Here is a 25,140-nt window from a genome sequence, read left to right as displayed (position 1 = left end):
TCTGAAGTTCACATTTGCAGTACCGCTTTAAAATGGAGCCTCCTTTGTTGTCAATCAAATTCACTTTCGCTTTCGTCAAAGGTGACATATCCTACAACCAATGGGACCTTCCAGGTTACAATTCGGTACAAAAGGTAGTCTGAATGGCCCCTTAATTGTTTGTCCTGGCTTTATCATATTTAAGGGAGAAAAGGAAAATAGTTAATATGTATCTAGACCTTTCTGATGTTGGTGGGTTAAAAATAAGGAATGCCTCCCATAGGGTGCTGAGACCCTAGAAAACACAAGACATATTCTCTACAAAATTGGGAATTGGATGGGAACATTTTAGCATGAGAGCAACCCAAGGGAATTCTTGAGAGCATATGAATATGCCTTGTATTACCCATTAAGTTCAATATTTTAGTGTTCTCAGGCAGAGGTCTTTCCCCTATTTTGACACCAGAATTCCTTTAACCAGTGACTGAACAGGGGAAATTGACCACTGAAAGCATGTTTCTAGTGAGGTATGAGATCTCTGCAAGAGCCTAGAAGGCAATAATAGAAAGCTGTGGATTGCCTTTCCACACTTGCCTGAAACTACAATGAGATGAGAGACAGAGGACAAGAGTATGTTAAGAGGATCTTTTGTTCACTTACTGAACATGCTGCAAATTGCTGAATTTTTTTTAAAAATTGAAATAATGACAAATTTCTCCCCTCCCCAGGTGAACTTTGCAATCTCAAACTCCAAGATACTGAAAGCATTTGTGACAGCGGGGTAGAGATCTCCCTCCGCAAACTTAGCTTTACACATTCGGAGTCTTTCACCAGCAAGTCACCGGTAATGCTTAAGAAGCTGGCCACAGGATATGGACAGGATAATGTGCTGCAAAGCAAAATTGAAGCCACTTAAGATGCTGTGTAAAGTTAATGATCCAGAGTGCACTAGAAAAAAGAGCTCTTTGAAATATACATCCACAGGACCTTTCAACAGTCACCAGCTGGATCACAGTAAAGAGCGACACTCAAGGATGGACTGAGTGAACTTTGCTTTGTTCCTAAGATCTTCATCTTAAAGGAAATTAACTGCTCTCATGATATTCAGTTAACGTTCATAAGGGACAATGACTGTAGGACAAACTGTGAAGCACAATAATTAAATCAGCAACAATGACCAGGATAAATACTTAAGCCAAAAATAAATAAATAAATAAATAATGTATATTTCTGTAACTATTTAAAACCAGTGTCTATAAAATAATTCAAACTTCAGAATGTTTCCTATTACTGTTTTACCATATTTGTACTGTAAATATTTCAATTTTGATGAATCACTGAAGACAAAAGTGCTTTTTAAATACTTGCTTTTCTTTTTACTTTTATAATAAAATGCAAAATTGAGATCATTTCCAGTGTTTCTTCTGTTCTGAAACATGACATCAGAACCTGGGATGAATTGCTCCCATAGGAATGTAACAATGGTTTTTAAGACAAGTAAACCAACAGTGACATGAGCTATTTTTCCCTTATCAGTCTTCATGAGAAAAACCTAAAGACAAGCTAAATTTTTGCATATTTTTTTCAGAATGATGGAGGTTGTCTGTGGCGAGTCCAAGGCTTGTGTACAAGCCACACCCTTTATAATGAGAAACAAATCTGTTTCTACTTATGAGTCAGTGTCAAACTAGACTATGTATTTAACATATTTTTTGCAGAGGTGCTCCACCAAGTGGTGAAAGACACCCGTATGTCATACCACATGATTTTCCTCACCAATTCAGCATGCTTTTTGTGTTTGGTCATTAATAGATACTAATCATTGGCTGGCATCCTGCTCAGTAATTACAGTGTTGTATGCCTGATACATCATACTTATAATAATTCACTTTTACAGTTGCATTGTCCCAATAATCAAAAGTGTCTCCCCAAACTTTGAACCATGTGACCTCCTCTCCCACCCACCACCCACCCCAAGAGAGGAATTTCCAAAGTGTTGGCGAGCAAAGCACAGTGATTTATTGGGGGGGGGGGGTAGCATTGGGAGATGTATCTACAGAGACATTGCTATGTCATCATAGCTCTGTCTCCTGATGCAGGAGCTCAGGCATGGGCTTAATTTACAAATATTATTGCTATGGCACATAACTGAGAAAATCTCATTCTGGGAAAGGAATCAGTGTTTTAAGGTGCCAGACTTACAGAAACTCTGACTTGAATGCTCTTCTTCTAATGAAGAGTTACTGGGTTAGGAAAAGCCAAGGCACTCTTTTCATAACCATTGCCACTTGTATGCTTATCTGTTTCTTGTCCTCTTTTGATGCACAGACAACAAGTGGTACCTGGAATTCTGTGACAACCTGATCATCCTTGTAAAACCTTTCAGTGTTACAAATTTCACCATGCCACCCAGAGAGGAGGGGCAGTTCTCCAAACATACGGAGTGACTCTCAGTTAAATCCACATCCATGGTTTCAACCCTCCAGTTTTAACCAAACTGTGCTTCCTTCCACTGAGTTTTTAAAAAACAGGAGTTAAGGATGGGAAGTACAAGAGGAAAGTGGGGCCAGCTCTCCTGTAAATTGGGCACTGGCTGGGTGTATGCATGAATACAAATCCCTAGTCTCTTCATGCTGCAGTGTATGTTTCCATCAGAAATATAAATTTTGGTTCTAAATGAGGTTCTCATCAAGCTCTCTGAGCATATGTGTGCATCTCACTCTAAAAACAGACTCACTCTGTCTAGATTCATTCTTGGCTTCAGTCCACAAAAGAGAGGGGTCCCATGAGGGTAAGAAGCTGGCTTAAGAATGATGTTTAATGGTCCCATTTTGTGCCTATATTGATGCTGAATAATATTATTGCAAGAGCTTTCCATTTCCATTGGTCTTCCTCTCCGCTATTGCAGGGGTTTCTTCAGGAAATATCTGTCAGTGATGTTAAGCTGAGCGAGTTTTCCAATTCCTTGGCACTAATAGTCTCCCAGGGATAAAACAATATGAGTTTTCTCTTCTCTGTGAGAAGAAAACCATTGTCGCTGAATCTCCCTGCGATGTTCTCAGCATCCAGCCAAACAAACGGAGCAACGGCTGCAGCCTCCAGGAGAAGACGAAAATGATCTTCTTCTTGGGTAACAGAAGCCTGAAAGGGGGAAAATAGTTTAAAAACTGTTCTATTGTAATCATTGCCATTATGGATAATTATTTATAATTGCTTTGGAATTTATGATATATAATATCCACTTTAATATTTATTCATTCTCATAAGATTACTTGCAAAAAAAGAACTAGCAGCAAGCAAAACCTATAGAGAGCTTCTTGATAATACTGTTTCACAATACAGTACTAACTACTCTGATGTACTGCCCATTTGATGATGTGGCAAAAATACTCAGTAATTCCTATTTTGTCCACCCACCCACCCCCCACTTCCTGTCCCAAAAAGTATAAGCTCGGGTTTTTCTGGGAAAAGGAGGCAGATAAATGTGTAGCAGAGATTAAGTCCATCTGGCCCACTAGAGTCAAGCATTCTTGGAAGATGTCTTTCCAAGTCCTTCCACTGTCGTCTTAACTGGGGATGTTATGTCCCAGTTCTGAGACTGCTTTATTCTAGTTATGCTTACCAGTTCTGTTAGCACCCATGAGAAGTCAAGCTTGCATCTTGTCATTCTCAGGTAGCTTATAAAACCACTGGAAAAACGGGACTAGTATCAATCCACATGAAAGAAGTACGGTATATGATCCATGCAATGTAGTACTGTATCTTCTCCAATAATTCTTACATTTGTAGTTTAACATTTCAAAAAAATAGGAAATTCCCTATGACTGTCCAAGAGAACAAGTTACTACTACTACTACTACTACTACTACTACTACTATTATTATTATTATAAAGAACTAGGGAATTCCTCAGAATGTTATGAAGAAAAGGGTGAATGGAAATTTGCAGGGTCATATACTGAGCCCTTGGTATCCACTGGGACCCCCCATGGATATCTAAATCAACAAAGGTGGTATCATGAAGGAATAAAAATTGGATTTATGATGGAAATGTAAAGGCACAAATCCTTTGGGTGCTGATTTTTGTGTCTAAATACTCTAAAGGCAGATCCTTTCTGATCTTAGAAGCTAAGCAGGATCAATTCTAGTTATTACTTTGATGAGAAACCACCAATGAATATCAGGTGCTGTGGGCTATATTTCAGAGGAAGGAACTGGCAAAACCATTTCTGAGTATTCCTCACTTGACAAAAAACTGTGAAATTACAGTTGGCCCTCCACATTTATGGATTTGACTTTTGAGGATTTGATTATTTGCAGATTTGGTTAATATGTTCTCTTTAGGAATATCTAGGTCCTCCAGCGCGACTCTGCCAGACGTTAGCCACAGAGTCGTGCTGGGAAACCTAAAGATTAATAGAGAAAACACTTCTCTAGGCATCTGTAGGGCATCCAGAGGGATTCTATGGTCAAGTTCTGACAGATGACCATACAGTTGTGCTGGAGGACCAAGAAATTCCTAGAGAGAGGTTCTCTCAGGTTAAAAAAAAAAAGTGTTTTTTCATTTGTAGTTTTTTCACTTTCACAAGAATCCTGTTCCCATAATCCCAGCAAACGTGGAAGCCCATTGTAATGGTGCCATAAGTAGTCAGGCAACTTGAAGGCACATAAATACACAAGCATGGAACATTACTCATTACAGGGGGGACCCTGCTGCTTACATGAAGCTGTGGATTCTTTAGTCCCATGGCATCCTTCAGTGAGGACAGGAAGTGGTGATTGCTTGGACTGGATAGCTGGCCTTCGCCCTCCATGTAAAAGGTGATGACACAGCTTTGCCTGGTACAGTTTCCACATTTTTTTAAAAGCTCACTGACTGGCTCTTTATAGATGGGTACAGCACTCCTTGCCTTCACAATCACACCCTCTTTTTCCAAGGTACATGCAGGCTCCAGCCTGCTCCAGTCATACAGAATGACCTGTAGGGCACAATAAGAGATCAGTTCAGTAAAACAGTTTGAATGCCTGTTTTTTATTAATGAAGTTCATACGCTCAACTCTTCTGCACACATGTTTAAACCTCTCTTCTTAAAATCAATGGGGTTTAAACATACTAAACTTTGACAGAATCATGGCCTTTATTAAGAGAACAGCACTGCATTTTAAAGTTTACCACACTTAATATTTACACCCTGATCTTAAAAACTTCACATGTGAAGATCTTTAACAAGGAGGATTATTTGTTCAATATTATGATTGGTTCTGTTTTATTTCATTTCAGGGCTTTAGATAAATGGTGAGGAAAAGATCTTAGCCAATATCTCGAAGCAAAAATGGAAGAGGTTTTAAGACCTCTTTTGTCCCTAGATTTTTCTTTTTCTTTGCATTCTTTCACTTTTCAAAGAGGAAGGCTTAGTGGTTTTAGCTTGGTGGTGGCAGCAAAGCTTGGGCTGTTGCCATCCTTCCTTGCCAGAGACAAGGAGAAGGGAAATGGCAGCCAGGGTTTTGTTGCCATGATACAAGCTTTGAAAAAGAAATTTTGGAAAAGAAGCAGGGATAACTGTGTGGGAGGTAAGAAGCTTCCAAACACTCGTTTGTTACTGTGTGCTTTCAAATTGTTTCTGACTTATGGTGACCCCTAAGGCAAACCTATACAGGGTTGTCTTGGTAAGATTTGTTACAAAAGTGTGTGTGTGTGTGTGTGTGTTGCCTTTGCCTTCCTCTTAGGCAGAGAGAATGTGACATGCCCATGGTCACCCAGTGGGTTTTCATGGCCAAGGACTTTGAACCCTGGTCTCCAGTCACAGACCAACCCCCAAAGCACTACACCACACTGGCTCTCAGTCACTGGCCCCAACTAAATCAATGGTGGCTGGTAGATGAAGGAGGATGAGAGCAAGCACTGGATTACAACTCTGGAGAACAGGGTTCAATTCCACTTGGCTATGAAACCCACTAGGTGATCTCAGGCAAGTCACATGCTCTCACTCTCAGGGGAAGGCAATGGCACACCTCCTCTGAACAAATCTTGCCAAGAAAACTCTATGATACGGTCACCTTAGGGTCCCTATAAGCTAAAAATAAATTGAAGGCACACAACAAAAACAACAGATGAAGACGGGGGCAGCCACTCACCCTTCAAAAAGACAATGGTGAGAAGCAGCCAGGATTAGTGAAGAATCATAAACCAAAGAAGAGTCAAGAAAAAAAGTCAAAGATGAGTAGTTAATGTATGAAGTTCCTTACAATGCAGCTGCAATAGCAGATAAAAGAGAACTGAGGAATGGGAACCATACTGAGCATGTGCTGGATGGGCAGGGGAGTTTAATCAAAGAGATCTAGCTGTAGAAATTTCCAAAGACAATCTGCGAAGTGAAGAGAATCCTATATGTGTAAGTCATAGAGACCACAGAAAGGAAAAAACACAACCCCCAATATATCCATTGTTGCATTGTCAACACAAGTCTATGAGCAGAGATGTGTCCAGCTGTTTTCCCGCAGATGGATGAGCTGTGTCAGGCATCTGTAGAGATCTCTGGCTTTCCTTGTGAGATTTCTGCAGATGACACCCTGGTAGAGCATGCAGCTACAAAAAAAAAAACCCTCAATCTCCAACAACACAGAAATGGCTACACTGGAGAGGGGGGCATGTTGCTTACAAGGTGGGTTGGGGGATTTTGGTTGTTGCATGGTTGGAACAGAATTACAATCCACACAAAACCCATCAAAGTGAGTTACAATGGCATAAGTCCAATTTACACCATCATAATTCATTAACAGGATGTCAGCCAATGTTTTTCCCTTCAAAAATACTGTTTTAGTCAAATGAAAATTTAATAAAACAATTAAAACATGCTGCATTAATCAACTAACTTTCTTTTCAAAAACTGGGTGCCTAGCCTACTTTGTTTCCTCTTTCAAAATTCATTCCAACTCTGACTTCAATCAGGAAGCAAAGTGGACTTACTCTGAGTGTCACCTTTTGGTCTGAATGAAGATCCGAGATACCATATATGTAGAGGACACCTTTATCCTCATGTGCCACAGGTAATAAAGGGGCGAAGAAGTGCTGGGCAAAATAATGTAGCATTTTCCACTTGCCGCCATATTCTAAGAAGGTTGACAAAAGGCAAAAATGTTAACCCAGCTCGCCATATTTCTTTTCTTCAGTCAAAGGAAAGCCAGGGTCTGGTTTGTTTTTATGCTAGTGAAATAGCCAATTGCAGGGATGGGTCCCAATCTGGACCCCTGGGCTTTCTCAAATAAACACACCTGATCTGTATGACACTATTGTTAGGTAGTTGCCTAGCTTTTGTACATTTCCCCCCATTTTCTTCTAAGAAATGCCTCTCCTAAGGCTTTGCTACTGGTGGTAAGAATTTTAAACTTGAATACAATGGTATTTTTGGTCCCAACTTTTTGCCTTTGCTCCTGTCCTTCACTTAAACATAGCCCACATAAACTTCTCTTAAGCTGCATTTAGCCTTTGGGATGAAGCAGCTGCCATGCTCTTGCCTTGTCAGGGTCTCTATGTGTTGTAGATGTGTGTTAGAGGTCTCACAATGCATATGAGAAAAAGTGCTACACACAGACAGCCACATCTGTATATATACTCAACTGATGTTATAATTTATGTCAAAGGCAGATGGCAGGATTGCTGAAATTCAAGCTGTTGAAATGCTACATTTCAAGCAATGGGTTTCAGAATAAGAAGGGATGCATTGGCGCAGAGATAAGGAAGAGATCAGATCCCTGGTTTTTAAAGAATGCCATGAATCACTTCTCACTGAAAGGGAGAGTCATGACATCCATCTCTCTTTCCACTGTGGGACAAGCATTAAATTAATCGGACCATACATGAAGCCATTATTTTCTCCTGTCCATAATACAATCATGTGTCCAACAGCTATTATTCTCTCTAACAGATGCTGGTTTCAGTAGATGATGTAAACACTATGGTGTGAGTAAAAGAATAATCTCTTGAAGAAAAATGTGCAGTCTAAGGTATTGCAATGTGACATTAAGTGGAGGGAGATTCAAAGAACAATTTCTGCAATTTGCTATTCTTCCCTCTAAAAGAAATGGTGAACAGGGACTGCAACTCACTGATTCAGAAGCTGCCACCCAGAACACGAGAGATTATGGGAATTAAAGCAAACAGTAGGAGAGAACAGACAGCAAGTCCCCATGCCATGAGATTAGCTAAAATTACTGCTATTAGGCTTTTTCTCCCCTAAATCATTTTTTGTACATTAGGCATTCCATCAAGTCATGGTATAACATGTGGTAAGAATTGGTGCCTGCATTTGTTTATTTTGCTTTGTTTCTTCTTCTTGTTCTTCTTCTTCTTCTTCTTCTTCTGTGGACTGGAAGAAAGCCCTTTGAGAGCATTGGCAAAAGGGGGGAATATGTGAGAAAGGGTCTTCTTAGTGGGTGCTCCCAAGTTGTAAAATCCCTTTCAAGAGAAGCCAGTTTGGCCTATTCTGTCTTACTCTCTTGCTGGCAAACAAAGACCTTACGGTTTTGGTGGATCTTTGATTAAGAAACAGGCTTTTAACTGGTAGGTAGGTGTGGCTATTTTTGCCTATTAATTCATTAATACATAATTTCTTTAATTAAGTTTTAATATTAAAACCTATTGTGCTTTTATTTTTATCTGTTTTTGTTAACTATTATCTGCATTGTGAGCCGCCTTAAGTCCCAGTTTTCAGAGAAATCAAATATTTATCAATGTAGCAAATAAATAAACAAGTTAAGTTGTCCTGACTCACCTAGTACTTCAACCACCTTCACCTTCCTGAATCTAACAGTCACAGAGTCTAACCATGCTATTTTTTGGTTGTGCGTGCACACACACACACTCATTAACAAACATAAACACACAAAATTTTCTTGGATCCTAACCAGGATGGATTGTGGGCTTTGTTTTAAGGAAATCCAGATATTTAGGGTGGGAGAAACAGCCCTGAGAAATGAAGCCCGAGGGCAGGGAACCGTTTAACTAAAAAGATGGTATGTACAGCGCTGTGTAAATTTACAGCACTTCATAAATAAAGGTTAATAATAATAATAAAAAGTCATGGTTTTGGCCCTGAAACTGACTCTGATACTCACTTGTTCCCCTGCAGTAAGAAGGAGTAGTGAGATTGCAATAATGTCCACTTTCTAACATGGTCAGTCACTGATCACGGGGGACTTCCTTTGTGGATGCAATCACCGAGACCATAGGTGATGCCTCTAAGGCACTGTATCACTGAAATCCACTGTTAGAAATTAGTGGAGAAATGAGAAGCGAAACCCCAACAATATGCAAGACATTCTCAGTCAAGTACTAGTTTAATTGGCATCTCTTTTAATTTTTCAACAATTATTTAACAACTTTCTGGAAGAAGAGATTGTTTAAATCAAACAAAACATAAGATCTGGTAGCCTTTGGTAAGGATAATTCTTAGACTTAGGGTCCATTCACACTACACAGTTATATTGCTATGATGCCACTTTAACTACCATAGCAACTTTCCGTAGAATTCTGAGATTGGCAGTTTAGGGAGGGCCATTTAAAAGTCTCAGCCAGAGTATACTAGGGCCTCAACAAACTACAAAGCCCAGGATTCACCAGGTAGTTGGAAGCAGAATCATAGCTCTGTAATTGTATAGTGCAGTGGTTCCCAAACTGTGGGGTGGCAGAAAAAGAGGAAGACCACATGTCAGAAGGTTAGACTCAATAAGAGAGGGCATGGGCCTGAAACTACAGGACCTAAGCAGAGCAGAGGGGGTCTTGGAGATGCATCATCTACAGGGCTGACTCAAAGTCAGTTAACAGTAAAAACAAGGCTGTTATGAAGAGAAAAATAGTAAAAGTGGGGAGGCCACACTGAGCTGCTTCAATGTAAGACAGGATATGCATACAATGAAAATAAATACACATGCAAATACTGCCATAAAACTTGTTTTTCAAGGGAGCCCAGTTACTCATGATGCACTGACTTAAGAAGACTTACCCAAAGAAGACCAGGAAGGGCCCTGCCAGATATCATTGAGTTGCCAATATAGTGCGCCCATGGTCCGTCCCTCTCCATTGACAATTTCACTTTGGCTGCGACGATAGAACTCTGTTTCAGATTTTGTGCACTGAGCCTGCATAATCTAATTCCACAAACAACAAATTGAGGTAAGGGATAGGGGAAAGAGAAAGAGAAAGAGAGAGAGAGAGAGAGATTTATCAGTATTCAAGAACTTACAGAATTGTAACTGTTGTAAAAAAAATAAGTAGTCTTCAACCACCCATTTCAACCACGTATACAAAAAAAAAAAACACTTTACAAATAACCACTCCCCCTCCCCCCCCAAAATACCATATACATTCCAAAATCTGGAAAAGGGTATCTTTACTGGTGTTTTCATCTGAAGCGTGTCTCATAGCAGCTTACAATTCAAGATAAAAAAAAAAACAAATCATCAAAACAGCAGTAAGTCTAAAAACTCTCAGTACCACTAGCCAAAGCAATCTGTAAGCCACTCTGATAGCCTATGTGGCTAAACAGCGAAGTATAAATACTCTAAATAAATAAGTAAATATAACTGATCATAATATGTACAACAAGTTCACAACAGATCATAATATCATTTGGTAAAGCCTTGAGGCAAACAGAAGAATTTCTGCTTGGTGTCCAAGAGATAGAAGTCTGGGTTCCAAGTGAGTATTTCTGGGAAAGTCATAATCAAAGTGCTACCCAAGGGAAGGCTGCTTCCAAGTCAGGCTAGAGATTTTCCTAAAGTTCTCATTTACCATGCTCTGATAGATTGGTTTTCTTTCATAAATATTAAATATTCACAGTGCTGCTGCTGCTGTTGTTGTTGTTATGTGCCTTCACATCATTTTCAACTTATGGTGACACTAAGGTAAACCTATCATGGGGCTTTCTGGGGCTGAGAGTGTGAGTCCACCAAAGGTCACCCACTGGGTTTCCACAACTGAGCAGGGAATTGAACCCTGATCTCCAAAGTCATAGTCCAACACTCAAACCACTACACCACACTGGTTCTCACATTTGTTCACATAGCTACCAGGAATGATTTCAGTATTTATCTTTAAAGTTTTAACATACTTAGAACAAATGAAAAATTATTATAGTTATCAATACATGTATGAGAGATCCTTGCAATATTAATTGGGAAAGTACCAGAACAATGTATGTCGGCATTTTTCATACTGCAAGGGGAGGATGGAGACGACTCCATGCTCTGTAGCAGGCTGATAAACCTCTGGCTCTACCACCAAACCTGACTCCCTGGGAGTCCCAGTTAGCCCTCTGGGCTTCTCCAGATTGACATATCATCTTCCTTATGATACTATCAAATGCAGAAGTTTCTCAGGTTCTTTTTTTTCTATTCAAGAAAGGTTAAATACCTCTCTGGAGACTAAGAGCCTCTACAAACCAGCATTATATGCTGGCGTGGGGGCATGGCGTATGCACGCTGGCCACCCCCACATCAGCGTCACGTTGCGCTCCCAACCATATGGTGGAGGGGCATCATGGTACTCCATTGGCACCTTTAAATATGCTGCACCAAAGGAGCACCAAAAAGCTGCCGCAGCGCCTTATCCATAGCACAAAAAAACAGCCCCTTCATGCTGCTTCGTTTTGCACCACGGAAAGGCCTGTTCTAGTGATGAAAGGGGCGGCACAGAGCCACCTCTTAGGGACCTTCTGTTGAGCCCCTAAGGTATTGGCAGTAATAGCTTTAAGATAAAATATGCTGGGATGTTGGGCCTCATCCTTTGTCTATTGGGTCTATGCACTACTGGAATGCAGCTCCCTAAGAATTTCTTTGAAATTGCATTTGGCCCTCATGCCAAAAAAGGTTCCCCACACTTGATCTATAGCAGCTTCCAATATATTAGAATGTAATATCTCACTGTTGGTCCTGCTGGCTGGGGATGACAAAGTCTTCCAACGTATCTGAGATCACTTGGTGGGGAAAGTTGCCTACAGAGTGTCCACAGAGCCAGGTTAGGGTTAGAGTTTGTAACAGCTTTTCTGTAAGATGTCTTATATATACAACGACAAATCTACTGTTTTGTTTTCTTCCCCTCAAAGTAACCTCTAAAAGCTTGCCAAATGCTTACCTGAGTAAGGTAAATTGTTTGTCTGAAGTTCTTGATGGGGTCTTTTTCCTGAGGCAGCTTAAAATTGAGGCCTGCCTGTAGAAGCATTTGGTCATTGCCCTCTGCATGGTGCTGTCGATGTAGAGAGAAGTTGCTTACATAGGACCAGTCCTCCTCAGATGATACCTGTTGTTCAAGCAACAGACTTGAGGGGATCACACATGACAAGATTTTCTCTGTGAGGACATCCTGACTGTGGAACTCCCCGCTTCACAAACTGAATCCAGGCCCATGCCTAAACTGCCCAAAATTGTAATAAAGGTAAGTAAATTCGTCAAAATATGCAACAGCAGCAATGTTGAAAACAGGGTGTATGACTGAGTGGGGCGAACCTACTAAGCAGACTGGCTTTCTTTCAGCCCCACCACCATCGCAGGTTCTGCTGGTGAGGACATGAAAGAGAGCCTTCTCGGTGGCTGCTCCTACCCTCTGGAACTCTCTTCCACAGGAGGCTAGGCTGGCCCTAGCTCTGCTTTCTTTTCACCAGCAGGCAAAAACATTCTTATTTAAGCAAGCTTTTTAATGCTTAAGCAGGGAAGGGTTTTTTTAATGTAAATGTATGTTTTATCTGTTTTAAACTTCTATATGTTTTTAAACCAGTTTTATAATATTTTATAGTGTTTTAATGTGGTTTTTAAAATTTATTTTGAACTGTTTGTAAACATTTTAATGTGTTATGGAAGCCCCCTTAGGTCCCAGCCTGGGTGTTAGGTGGCATATAAATAAAGTAAAATAAATAAATAAAAATATTTTATTATAGCCTCTGAAGAAAGCCAAAGGTGATAAGCCCGAATCACATTGGTTTTTTAAAGAAATAAACATTATTGGACCATCACACAGCATGTGGGACTTTGTCTCCTTTCATTCCTGTACTGTGAATAAGTGCTTCCCAGTTTTTTGTTCTGTTCCTTCTCACACTTTCCACAAGCCTGTGAAAACCATGCTGGTGTGTGGGAAGGAGAAGGGAGGCTGCGCAAAGAAGATGCTGCTGTCTGCATTCCAGCCAGCTACCACAACCTGCTCCTGGTAAGTTGGGAAGACTATTTTCTTTCAAACTATATTTTGCTTTTAACGTTTCTATGTTCAATTAACATACATAAAAATCCTTTTTCAACTGCTTTATGTTAGTGCCTTTTTAATAGGATACTTCATTTGTTTCCAAACTTGTAACTTGTAACAGTTGGTTGTTTTTTTAAAGCTATACGTTGTTTTACTTTTGTGCCTTGAGTCCTAGACTGGGAGAAAAGTGAGATATAAAATAAAATAATGTAAATTTTAAAAAAGACAAACCAAGAATCATAATATTGGAGTACAAACAGATTGATGATTGGTGAGAGGTTGAAGAAATTTCTTTAAGTCCCATACTATTAAATTTAAATCTCCAAACAGACTTCATGGCAGCCTTCTCCAACCTGGCAATCTCTGGATATGTCATAATACAACTTTCATCCCTTCTTGCCAGCCCTATTATAAGCTTGGCTCAAGGGTATCAAGTCAGAGAAGTCTGCTTTCAGTTTCTTGAGAAGAAACTAACCAAGCTGGTACCATAGTTTACATACCAGACTGGGAATGGGGCTCAAATTGTTAGCCATCCAGGATGACTTGGGAACTGACAGTATCTTGGCTACAAGGATAAAACTGGACATGAAGGTGGATGGAAGTGTACATGTTTCTCAGAAGAAGAAAAGCAGAATAAAAAGTCATATTCAAACATATAGATGTTTGTGTCTGTCTGTGTCCACCCACACAGAGGTACTGAAGGTTCATTCAGTGTACACCCAATTCCCCTGCAGTACACAGGAAGTTCGCCCCTGCAGTCTACAATTCCATCCAGTCTAACCACCTTACTACTTCTTACCTCTTCACATTAAAGATAGCAGAACAGTGGAACCTACTCACCCCATGCAAATTGCACAGCAGGACTTCATTATAACCCCACCCTGCTCCACATATCAATGGTTTCTTTTTTCCATTTAAAGGGATCACTCTATACTGTTTCACAGCAAGTTGGCTAGTGGATTCTGAGAGTGCCAGTTCAAAACAAGGAACTTTTCCAAGCTCTGCATGTAATTTATAAGAGAGGACAAGGACTAAAAGTTGGCCTTTACATACCTGTGCCAGGGTGCTGAAGGAAGGCCAAGATTGAAAACCATACTCTGAGGCAAATCGTGCTCTGGGGTATGTGGTCCAATTCCAGCAGTCATTCTTGTAATTGTAGTAATGAACATCTCCATAATGAGTGTCATAAGGATTATGGGCCAGCCAGCCTTCCTTAACTGACTCTGCACCATTAGTGGGACTTGAGGTAATAAAAGGGCGACTCTTATCCTCCTAGGATTTACAAAACACAAGGCATGATGTGAGGGGCTGTGAGATAACAGGGTTTCTATAAAAACTAGCTAAACAAAGTATAATTTAGAAAGTAAATGCAAATGCTAAATCCTGAACTCATGAGTCACTGCCTCTTTTTCTCCCTATGTTAGATCACTGCTGCTTAGTTAACTCACAAATAAATATTTGCTTCCTGGAATCAGATGTTCAGATTCATAAAACGTCATTCAACTCAGTACTGAAAAGAAAGCAATTTCTTCAGAAAAAAAGAATCTACCTTCAGATTGTGAAACTGTTTAAGAGATTGCTCTTAAGCCATTTGGCATGGCTCATTTGTTTTAATATAAGGAAAATCCAGAATAGCCTTGGTCAGCCTCTCTGAAAGCAAAACTGACTCAGGGGAGAACTACCAAGATCTTTCAAAAGAATTAATACACAGATGGTGTCCTTCTGCTCAATAAACTGCCTGATTTTGTTGCCTGCCTGGATTAGGGGGGAAAAAAGAGAGAAGGACAAAGACAGAGAATAGGCAAGACACAGACAGATGTGACAGCAGGATTGTGTTCTTCTCGTTGGGTCATTATTTATACAAATCTGATTTTAGAATGAAAATATCCAATGTATATTCACAAACAGCGGACTCACAAAAGCAGTCGACAAGATTATCAGGCAGGTGCCTTCTCCTCATTTAGCAGCATATCCATTACGTTTATTTAACAGGTAAAGGTGGATTCCTAAGAGTGCATTATTTGGAATATTGAACTAAGACAGATAAAAATGAGACCTTTACCAGTGCATCACATTTTCCAAGACAGATCATGAATTAACTCTGCAGTGAATTACTTCATTTCCTATATGTTCAACTATATAATTAATACTCTCAATTATCAATAATAGTTAGCTTTCAATCTGATGGTCTCCAAGAACAGAGACTTCCTTGTCCCTGGTGCCCTCCAGATGTTTTGCACTAAAAATCCTACCATGCATGTCCATTATGGGAACTGGAATCCAAACAATCTGGAGCATACTAGGTTGAGGAAAGCTGTTGAGTGGTGTGAGGAAAAGCCATGCTCTCCAAAGGAGTCACAGAAGACAGGAAGCAAACATTCAGAGGTCTATCCAGACCTGTGAAATCTTAGTTCTGTGGATTACAACTCTCAGAATGTCACACCAACATGTTCACATGCTGGTTGGGAGATTCTGAAAATACAAAAAGATAACACTTCCAACCTGGTCAATCATGAAGCTTCTTCAAACATTTCTTCTCCTTTCTTAAATACTTTTAAAAATAAGCGATTTTCTCTGGACAGCACACAGTATAACTAGGCAATTCCTCAGCCACATTTTCCCCAAGTAAGACCTTTTTAATTCCATGTAAAAGGCAATCAAAGAAGAGAAAACATTTGAACAAAGATGCTGCAAAAGAATAAAAAATATAGAGGGAAAGTGGAAGATAAAATTATAGCCAGGTCTAATTTGAGCCTGTCAGTGAATGCTCAAAGAGAACAGATGTTTCCAGATTTTTCCTTAGTGCATTTTTAATGTTCAGGCTTTTCCAGTACCATTTGCAAACTATGTACTCTCTTCCAAATGAGAATGGATAATCAGCAGTTCAGCAAAACTTAAAGCCTACGGACAAGCTCAGATTCCTCTTCATTTTGGGGAAATCAATACTTACAGCATGAACAATTTCTCGGATATTCTTGACGTAAAGTGTGACATAATCTTTGACATAGATGTTCATCTTCATATGTGGAATGGAGAACCAGTTGGCTGCAATTGCTGCTTCATTTTCATTGTTCCCACTCCACACAATGATAGATGGATGAGATTTTAGTCGTTTCATCTAAAGAAAAAGGAGAGTCTTTCACTTAAAAAAAGCTGTGTGCATGTAAAAAAGAAAGGAAATGAGCAGTCAGAAATGTTAAAGGGTAACATTTCTGCCCCCTCTTCACTATTTTAAGAGATTATCACATTGAATTTAAGGTGCTTTATCCCTGACGGGATACAGGCGCCTTTAATTTTAAAAATGGCTGTTGTCACACTCAACCGCAGCCAGGCGACTGCAGCCTGTATACAGCCTGTATGCCAGCATGGCTTTTTTGGTAGTTTTGCAAGAATGGGAAAATCCTGTTTCTGAAAAGCCACAGGATAGGCCTGGCAGGCATCTGGGCCGTATACAGGTTGCATTTGCCTGGCATCAGCTGAGTGCAATAACACTCATTTTTAAAATTAAAGGCTCCTGTATCCTGTCATGGATAAGAGACCTTAAACTCAATTCAATAATCTCCTTACTATCTGTAGGCTGACACTTTATTCCAACATTCTTTTGGGAGCTTTCAGGAGGGCAGCTTTTAATAACATGCTATACAGTACTGCTTTCTAACTGCTTTTTTTTCTTTTTTGATTTTTTCCAATGTACTTAAAGTTGTTTTATGTTGTGTGCCTTCAAGTCAATTCTGACTTATGGCGACCCTAAGGCAAAACTATGATATGGTTTTCTTGGCAAGTTTATTCAGAGGGAGTTTACCACTGCTATCCTCTGAAGCTGAGTAAATGGGACTTGCCCAAAGTCACCCAGTAGGTTTTCACAGCCGAGGTGGGATACAAACTCTAGTCTCCCAGTGTCCAAGTCCAACATACAAACTACTACACCATACTGGCCCTCAGCTGTTTTAATGTTACACCTTTCATATATTGTAGAGCCAGTGTGGTGAGAGAGCCAGGGCTCATTCCCACTACCTAAAGCCTTGAATCCAAAATCGAGTAAAAAGGCCCTTGTTCCCACTGAAAATCGATTCAGATCCTCATCTGATTGATTCCAATGGGGAAAAAATGGGTTAAATGCAAAAAGGCCGAGATATTTTGATAGCAGTTACTTTGCACTCCTTTTGGTAAGAATCAATTCCAACCTGTGTCCAACATGTGGGAACGTCAGGTTGGGATCGATTCTTCTCCTTTTCCCTGCTCCCTTTCTTCTATCACTGGCGCTTCTGTCCCTTTCTCTCTTCTTTCCCTCCGCTCCGCTCCGCTCCTCTCCTCTCCCTTCCTTCCTTCTTTCATTTCTTCCCCATCCCTCCCTCCTCCTCCTTCTCCCATCCTCCTTCTTCTTCTTTTTCCTACTTCCTGCTTCAGCCGGGCACCCGCCGCTTCCCCGGGGCTGGCGGGGCCGCCAGCACTGCTGTCACTCCGGCCAGCACGGGACAAGCGGTGGCAGTGCAGCAGCAGTGGCAGCCTCGCCAGCCCCAGAGAAGTGGCAGGTACCTGGTGGAGGAAAGTAGGAAAAAGAAGAAGGTAGGATGGGAGAAGAAGGAGGAGGAGGGAGGAATGGGGAAGAAACAAAGGAAGAAAGGAAGAAAGAAACAAAGGAAGGAAGGAAAGAAGGGAAGGGAGGGGAAGAAGAGAGAAAGGGTCCGATGGAGGGCCGTTTGTCTTCTCCAGCTCCAATGGGAACAACAAGCATGCCCTCCCAAAGAATCGATTCCAAAGAAGCCCCATTTTCATAGTGGGAACGTGGGGCCTTTTGGAATTGATTAAAATAGCAGGGCAGACCCAAGTCAGCATGTGGGTTATTCCTTCAGTGGGAATGGGCCCCCAGTGTGGTATATTGGTTTCAACATTGCACTACAACTCTGGAGAGCAGGATTCAAATCACTGCAGGGGAAAACAATGGCAAACGTCCTCTGAATAAATCTTGCAAAGAAAATCCCATGATAGATTCTTAGTCCTGCCATATGTTGGAGATGACATGAAGGCAGACTACAACAACAAACAGCTACAGATAAGTGGAAATGTATCTATTTAATAAACATAGATCAAAGAATAGTAAACGGGAAGTCACTGTTAAATTAAATGTGTTGGGTTGCTGTGTTAAAGAGTTGAGGTGGAGGTAATGTATTACACTATATCTAGAGAAAGGCTTTTGTTTGTATTGTTTAGCAATTGTTGACTTACTTGAAAAGATTAATTTAATTTTTTAAAAGAACCTGCTACAAAACTTTGGTGACAAGATCCTTATTGTACAGGAACCATTTCTAACAAATATACTTCCATGATGGATCTTTTCAAATATGATTGGTAAATTTTACATTTTTAGGTGTCTGCTGGAAACATCAAAAGTTTCCATCTAAAAACATAGAAGTGGCCTTCCAACTGGTAAGAGCTGCATTTCCCAAATCTGTACTTGAAAGAGAAAACAAAAGAAGTTCTTCCTGCACTGGCTTATAAAAGACATTATTTACTCAAGGCAAAAAGGCAAAGGCAGGGGTCAAAAGAGTTCAGACTTACTTCTGGTAAAGCTAAATTGAAAGTCCTTAACAAATTTCTAGTGAGACTTATCTGTCACAAGTATGAATTCCTACCTTCCCTGCCTGCCCATGCCAACCTGTTCTGAAGGAACAGCTTCAAAGGATGAAACTCAAGCATGAGTAAATCTTATGGCCTGATTCTGTGAGGTGCCATGTTGAAGAAAAAAGCTTACCGAATCAGGTCTAGAAATTCCAGCACTACTACAAGAGCTGTGAACACCCTTGGAATTGTTCTGTAGTACAGAGAGTTCCATTGGGTTGCAAAGTCATTGCTTGACAGGTTCATCAAGTTGGAAGGAAAGATAGAGAGAAACGAAAGGGGAAGGGAAAAGTAGCAATGGAATTGGCCATGTCCCAGAAATAAAAAGGGAAGAGCCAAGACTGCCAGCTCAACATTTCTATAGGCATACTTTTGAAAACTGTGATGAAAATTATTAAGCGTTAAATCAAACAAATTAATTATGCTGTTTTTCTGTTATATTTAATATTTTCATGTTATATTTATTAGGTGTAGGTATTGTATGAAGTGCTATACAAGTACAAAGAACTTCATAAAATCATGTAAGAACAAAAAGGAGGGAGGGAAATAAAAACAAAGAAAATAAATAAATATAATACAATAAAAATTCTATAGAAGAAAACAGGCTGAAAAAGAAAAGCAGAATCAAGAACAAAACAGGAACATTATGCCAAATACATGCAGATGTGTCAACTGCTAGTGAAAACCAAAGAGTCAGACTGAAGATGGAACTTGAAAGGTAAGAGAAGACACTGCAACTGGCAGAGGTGGGGAAACACTCTCCCACCCTATCTCCTGCAGATTTGTTCCCTCTGGAGAAATGTGCTAGCAGTAAAGTTTGGATCACACCTAGGTGGGAAACTCTCTATCTCTCTGACTTTCCCATCCCTTAAACCCGATCTCCTTCCCCATCCCTGTCCCTTCTCTCTTTATTCCCAGTTTCCTTTCCTCTTCCTGATCCATTCCTCAGACCCCTGTCCAAACCACCAATTATGCTTTAAAAGATTATTTTATTGCATACTAGTGGGAATTAAAAAAAAAAAAAAGAACTGCAGAGTCACAGCATACAGAGGGAATCTAAGGCTGCATCCACACTGGACAAATAAACCAGCCTGACACCACTTTAACTACCATGGCTCAGTGCTATGGAATCCTGACAATTGTAGTTTGTTGTGCATCAGAGATCTCCAACAGAGGTCAAAATATCACATTAAACTATAGTTCCCAGAATTCCACAGCACTGAGCCATGACAGTGAAAGTAATGCCAACCTGGATTATTTCTGAAGTGTGGATGCAGCCTAGGTTTTCTCCCCAGTTTCAACCTCCAGTCCCACCCCCAGGCTATTCCAGCAATGGAATTAGCCTTTTCTTCACATTTATCAATAAAGCCCAGTTATTGATCTAGGGTGAAGAAAAGAAATCAAACTAGATCAAAATGTATTTATTAAGATAAATAAAAGAATATATATTTGACAGTTAAAATATAGTGGACAAAGTAATAAAGAATCATGGAGAGATAAACGGAGAATTGTGACTGAGAACACAAATGGAAAAATGGGGTTTCAAGTTGTGAAAAATGTGATGAATGATGTACTCCATATCCCTGAAAATGACTGCTTATTTGAGAACTAAATGAGGTGATAATCTCGTTAGCACTTTATGGGAGTGGGAAGAAGTAAAAAAATAAAAACATAAATAAATGTACATTATTACTATGTATTAAGAAACAAATGTTCAATTTTTAAAAAGTAAAGTTTCTTTAACAACAAGTTTCAGGCAACCAAATCCATGGGGCATGAACAAAATCAATGTGGTCAGAGGAAATAATCATTTATGTTGTATGCCTTCGAGCATTTCCAACTTCTGATGACTCTAAGAAGGCCCTATCATAGGGTTTTCTTGGCAAGATTTGTTCAGAGGAAGCTTGCCATTACCCTCCCCTGAGACTGAGAGCATGTGACTTGCCCAAGCTCACCCAGTGGGGTTCATGGTCAAACTGGGAATCAAACCCTGTTCAAATCAAATCTCCAGAGTCATAGCCCAACACTCAAACCAGTATGTCATGCTGGCTCTCACATAGAAGCAGCTTATCTGAGGGAATAAAGAGAATAGGAAGACCAGCCCCAAATAAGTATCATGGGCAATCTGAGCTTCATTCACCTTCTTTTTTCATGTTTAATCAGGAATGCTTACCAAAATGTGACACTGTTCATGCAAGTTTGACTAACAGAGAGGAAACATTGTGAGATGTTAGAAAAAAAATATGTACATACATTTAAGACCTTGGTCCTACTACAATGAATACTATACCTGGTGAGTAATTTCAGCTTTTACTGAATCTATGTAGCTTTGATCAGTTGGGTAAAGGGCACAGGCAAACATGAAGTCCTGCCAAATCTACAGAATGAAGACAAAATGAAAGAAGTCAACAAATAGCCACTTCTTCTATGTAAATAGTTTCCACATTCTTCAGATTATATCACTCAAGACAGCCTTCCCCGACCTGACATTCTCCAGACATGTTCTACTAGAATTCCCATCACCCCAACCATGACAGTCAAGCAGTTTTCAGATGATAGCCTTGTAGTCCAACATAATAAGTCACAAAATTAGGGACAACTGATGTACAGGATTTATTTCAACACACACATACACACACACACAACACACACACACACACAGAGAGAGAGAGAGAGAGAGAGTGTCCCCCACAACACCCTACATCCATTAAGGTTACACTTTTATCCACTCTTGACTTGGTGTAAACTCTACTAAGCTTAAAAGGATTTACATTTGAATACATATGTAGAAGAATGTGTTACACATAACCAGATGTTAAAGCACGCCCCAACAACCATAATTCATAGAAATGAGGCATTTATTTATACAAGCAATGACATTCTAATACATTGTTAACCTGGGGTTGGGGGGAAAAACATTCTCAACCCAGTTATTTTAAACACACACACACACACACAAATTAACCAACCCTGAGTATTTCAGAAGTGAGAGAAAAGGTGCCTGGGTCAGAAGAATTATTAAAACATATAATCTTAAAGTTGAAAAGAACCAAAGGGCTCACCTAGTCCAGTCCACTGCCATGGAGAAATATACAGTTCATTTACTCCTGAAAGATGCCCAGTCAAGCTGTGATTAAAGCCCTCCAAAGTTAAGCGAGATCATCACTCTCCGAAACAACCTATTCTACTTTTAAACAGCTCCTATAGTAAAAAGAATTCTTCCTAATGTTTAGGTGGAATCTATTTTCTTCTAGTTTGAATTTGTTGGTTTGTGTTCTGGTCTCTGGAGTAGCAGAAAACAAGCTTGCTCCAACTTCTACATGACATCCCTTCAAATATTTAAAGATATTTATTATGTCCCCTCTCAGTTTTCTTTGGCCCAGTGAACAGAGATTGAACAAGATTGGCCCAAGACATTATTGCTGCTTGAGGCAAAGTGGCAAATGGTACTTACCAACTCACTCAAATCAAGATATAACAGTATCCAAGTTATTTTGGCCCATGATTCAGACATTCACACAACCACTTCACCCTATCCATGGCATTAATAATACAGTGGGCCCTTGGGGTTTGGTTCCAGGACCTCATACAGATAGCAAAATCCATAGATTCTCAAGTCCCATTATATACAATGGAGTAGTAAAATGGTATCTCTTGAATAAAATGGCAAAATCAAAGTTTGCATTTTGGATTATTTTTTAAAATATTTTCAAACCATGGGTGGTTGTATCCATGGATGCAAAATCTGTGGATACGAATGGCTGACTGTACCATAAAAACAAGCAAATAACTAGCTATTTGCTCACTCTTTCAGAGCAGTCCAAATTGGCTGTCTGAAGTAGCTACTTCACTTAGTTAACCGTAGGACTGGCCCATACATAGAAGGTTACAGCAAATGATGGGTGACAGTTTAAACAAAAATGACAGGGGAGTTAGTGAAGCTTGTAGGTTTAATCTTTCCTTCCATAATTCTAGCAATGAGATGCAGTAGGAGCCAGAAATATGGTTCCTTAGAGATATATGGGGTTGAAAGAATGAGAATGAAATGCCAGACAACCAGAACCCTAAACAGGTAGCCTAGATCAATGTTTTATTACATTTTAAAAGACAATGCCTAGAACTTGTCAGTCATCACTGTGCACTTGCAATCACTAGCTAAATTTCTGGAAGGTATAAGCAGTTTTCATTCTCAACATGCAGTTGGGTAGGAAAACTGTCACCATACTTTTCTGATACATGAACAGGTATAAGGTATGATTAGAGGTTTTCCTCCAAGAGAAGTGGAAAATCCATGTAATGAGCCTGCAATATCCAAAAGAGAGGCAATTCCATTATTACTCCCCTATGGCTACAGACTTCTACAGAAAACCAAATAATGCTCTTTCAAAATACGAAAGGGTATTGAAAGGGTGCAGACTGCACGTATGTTCTAGGCAAGCTGATCTGCGTGAGGGTTCTCAGCTTGAGGCACCAAAGAGGTGCCCAAAATCTGGTGCACTGGATGGCAAAATGGTCTATTTTTATTAGGATCACCAACTTAGTCTTCCTCTTCTCAGAAGCACCTCATGGCTTCCTTCTGTGAGGGGCTGGAAATCTGCTCCAAGGTTTAGTTTGAACCTGTTCCCAAAACAAGTTAAGCACCTGGGACAGCTCCTTTAATGTTTAGTTTTAAAATGCTGAAGAATCTCCATATGTCTTGCCAGTGCCATCACTAGCGTTGGCATCACATGGTGTGGTAACTCATGGTGTCATGCCTCCACTGTCCTCCTCCTATACCACACCATACAGAATCCTTATATTTTAGTACAGGGGTACCCCGGGTTACGAATTTAATTCGTTCCGCCGCCGCGTTCGTAACCCGAAAAGCTTTCGCAAGCCGAAAACCCATAGGCGCTAATGGGGAAAAGCCGCGATTTGGTGCGAAAAAGCGCCGAAAAGCACCAAAATTTCTTTCGTAACCCGAAATAACCTTCGTAACCCGGAACAGTTTTTTTCAATTGATTTTTTTCGTAACCCGGAAATTTCGTAAGGCGGCGCATTTGTATCCCGGGGTACCACTGTATTATTATTACTCGTAAATTGTAATTCACATATATCATTGAATGTAATGGCAACAGTTGTGACATAAACAACTAGCAACATTAATATTATGCCCTTAAATTACAATATCATATTCACAACCTAAATGTATTTACACTTGTTCCTCCATAGTCACTAGGGTTAGGGGCACAAGACCCCCGTGAATATGGGAAAACTGCAAATAACAAAAACACCATATTTTTACCTGAGAGGACACCTGCCTAGGAATCTCTAGGTCCTCCAGTGCAACTCTGTGCTCAATGTTGAACAGACACTGACCATAGAACTGCACTGGAGGAGCTACAAATGCCTAGGAGAATGTTCCCTCTAGGCATTTTTAGGTCTTTCAGTGCAACTTTAGAGTTGCACTGAAGGACTTAGATATTCCTAGAGAGAACATATTAATCAAATCCATGAATAATCAAAGCCACAAATATCAAAGCCGCAAATATGGAGGAATGAGTGTACACACACATTATTTCATGTGGCCGAAGTGACATTTTGGTAAGATGTGATGTTTTTTTTAAAAAAAATTAAAAGAATAACATATTTTAAAATTTTAATTAATTTAAAAAAAAACTGGGGCCTCTCCTTTCTCTTCTTACTGAGCCTCACTCTACTCACACTATCTCTTCAGCATTTTAAAGGGACAAAGGCGAACGCCACACCCCATTTCTGCAAAAAGGAGAGAAGTGGTGTCTGTCTGGGGAGTGGTGTCACCTTCCTTTAGAGTTTCACCGGGCATGATCTGCACCTCCCACATCTCCCTAATGAAGCCCGTGTCTTGCCATAGCTAAAGGGGTCCTCCCGCTCTTCCAAATGATCTAGGGGTCATTTCCTGGCTCTTCTAATTGCTTTCTGTTTTCAGAAAAGCTTTGCTGCCTGGAGGTGTGGGTTATGGCGGTGATAGAAACAAAGAGAAATGTTGCATTTGAGCAATAATCAAAAGGGAGACAAAAACTTAAGCTTTGTCAAGTGACATGTTTGATCAGAACTCTGGAATGTGTGCTTAATAAACTAAAGGTTATGTAGGCATTACTTCTGAACAGTTCAAAGCAGGTGTCACCCTTCTGGCCATACGTATGCTCGTATACAACTCTCTTTAAAAACATTCCTCTAGCTTGAAGCTTCCTGTGCTTGGTCTCAAGCCAAAACTGTCATTTTTTAAGGTATTTGCCTTCCAAAATCAGAAAGATTTAAAACAATTTGCTGTTGGTGTGTGCCTTCAAGACATTT

At 40.0% G+C, this 25,140-nt stretch overlaps 2 protein-coding genes across 9 annotated transcripts in view; one reads left to right on the top strand and one right to left on the bottom strand.

Moving 5' to 3' along the window:
• The window catches only part of NFKB1 (nuclear factor kappa B subunit 1), a 70,343-nt gene extending 68,955 nt beyond the window's left edge, over nt 1-1,388 (top strand). For both annotated transcript variants that reach the window (XM_042469147.1, XM_042469148.1), the window contains exon 24: nt 708-1,388. In XM_042469147.1, the coding sequence (XP_042325081.1) occupies nt 708-895 (188 nt within the window). In that variant the 3' untranslated portion in view covers nt 896-1,388. The remainder of the gene's footprint in view (nt 1-707) is intronic.
• The window catches only part of MANBA (mannosidase beta), a 73,451-nt gene continuing 49,640 nt past the window's right edge, over nt 1,330-25,140 (bottom strand). For 6 of the 7 annotated variants that reach the window (XM_042469149.1, XM_042469152.1, XM_042469153.1 and 3 more), the window contains 8 exons: nt 21,116-21,202; nt 16,157-16,324; nt 14,260-14,478; nt 12,109-12,273; nt 9,980-10,124; nt 6,946-7,088; nt 4,700-4,957; nt 1,330-3,120 (listed from right to left, as the gene is read on the bottom strand). In XM_042469149.1, the coding sequence (XP_042325083.1) occupies nt 2,896-3,120; nt 4,700-4,957; nt 6,946-7,088; nt 9,980-10,124; nt 12,109-12,273; nt 14,260-14,478; nt 16,157-16,324; nt 21,116-21,202 (1,410 nt within the window). In that variant the 3' untranslated portion in view covers nt 1,330-2,895. Of the gene's footprint in view, nt 3,121-3,611; nt 3,669-4,699; nt 4,958-6,945; nt 7,089-9,979; nt 10,125-12,108; nt 12,274-14,259; nt 14,479-16,156; nt 16,325-21,115; nt 21,203-25,140 lie in introns of those variants that run through there. The other variant, XM_042469151.1, reaches the window with a different exon arrangement.

Source organism: Sceloporus undulatus, chromosome 5 (genome assembly GCF_019175285.1).
Source record: "Sceloporus undulatus isolate JIND9_A2432 ecotype Alabama chromosome 5, SceUnd_v1.1, whole genome shotgun sequence".
Classification (NCBI taxonomy): Eukaryota; Metazoa; Chordata; class Lepidosauria; order Squamata; family Phrynosomatidae; genus Sceloporus; species Sceloporus undulatus.
The sequence above is the reverse complement of the archived record's forward strand: the minus strand, read 5'-3'. Positions and strand labels throughout refer to the sequence as shown.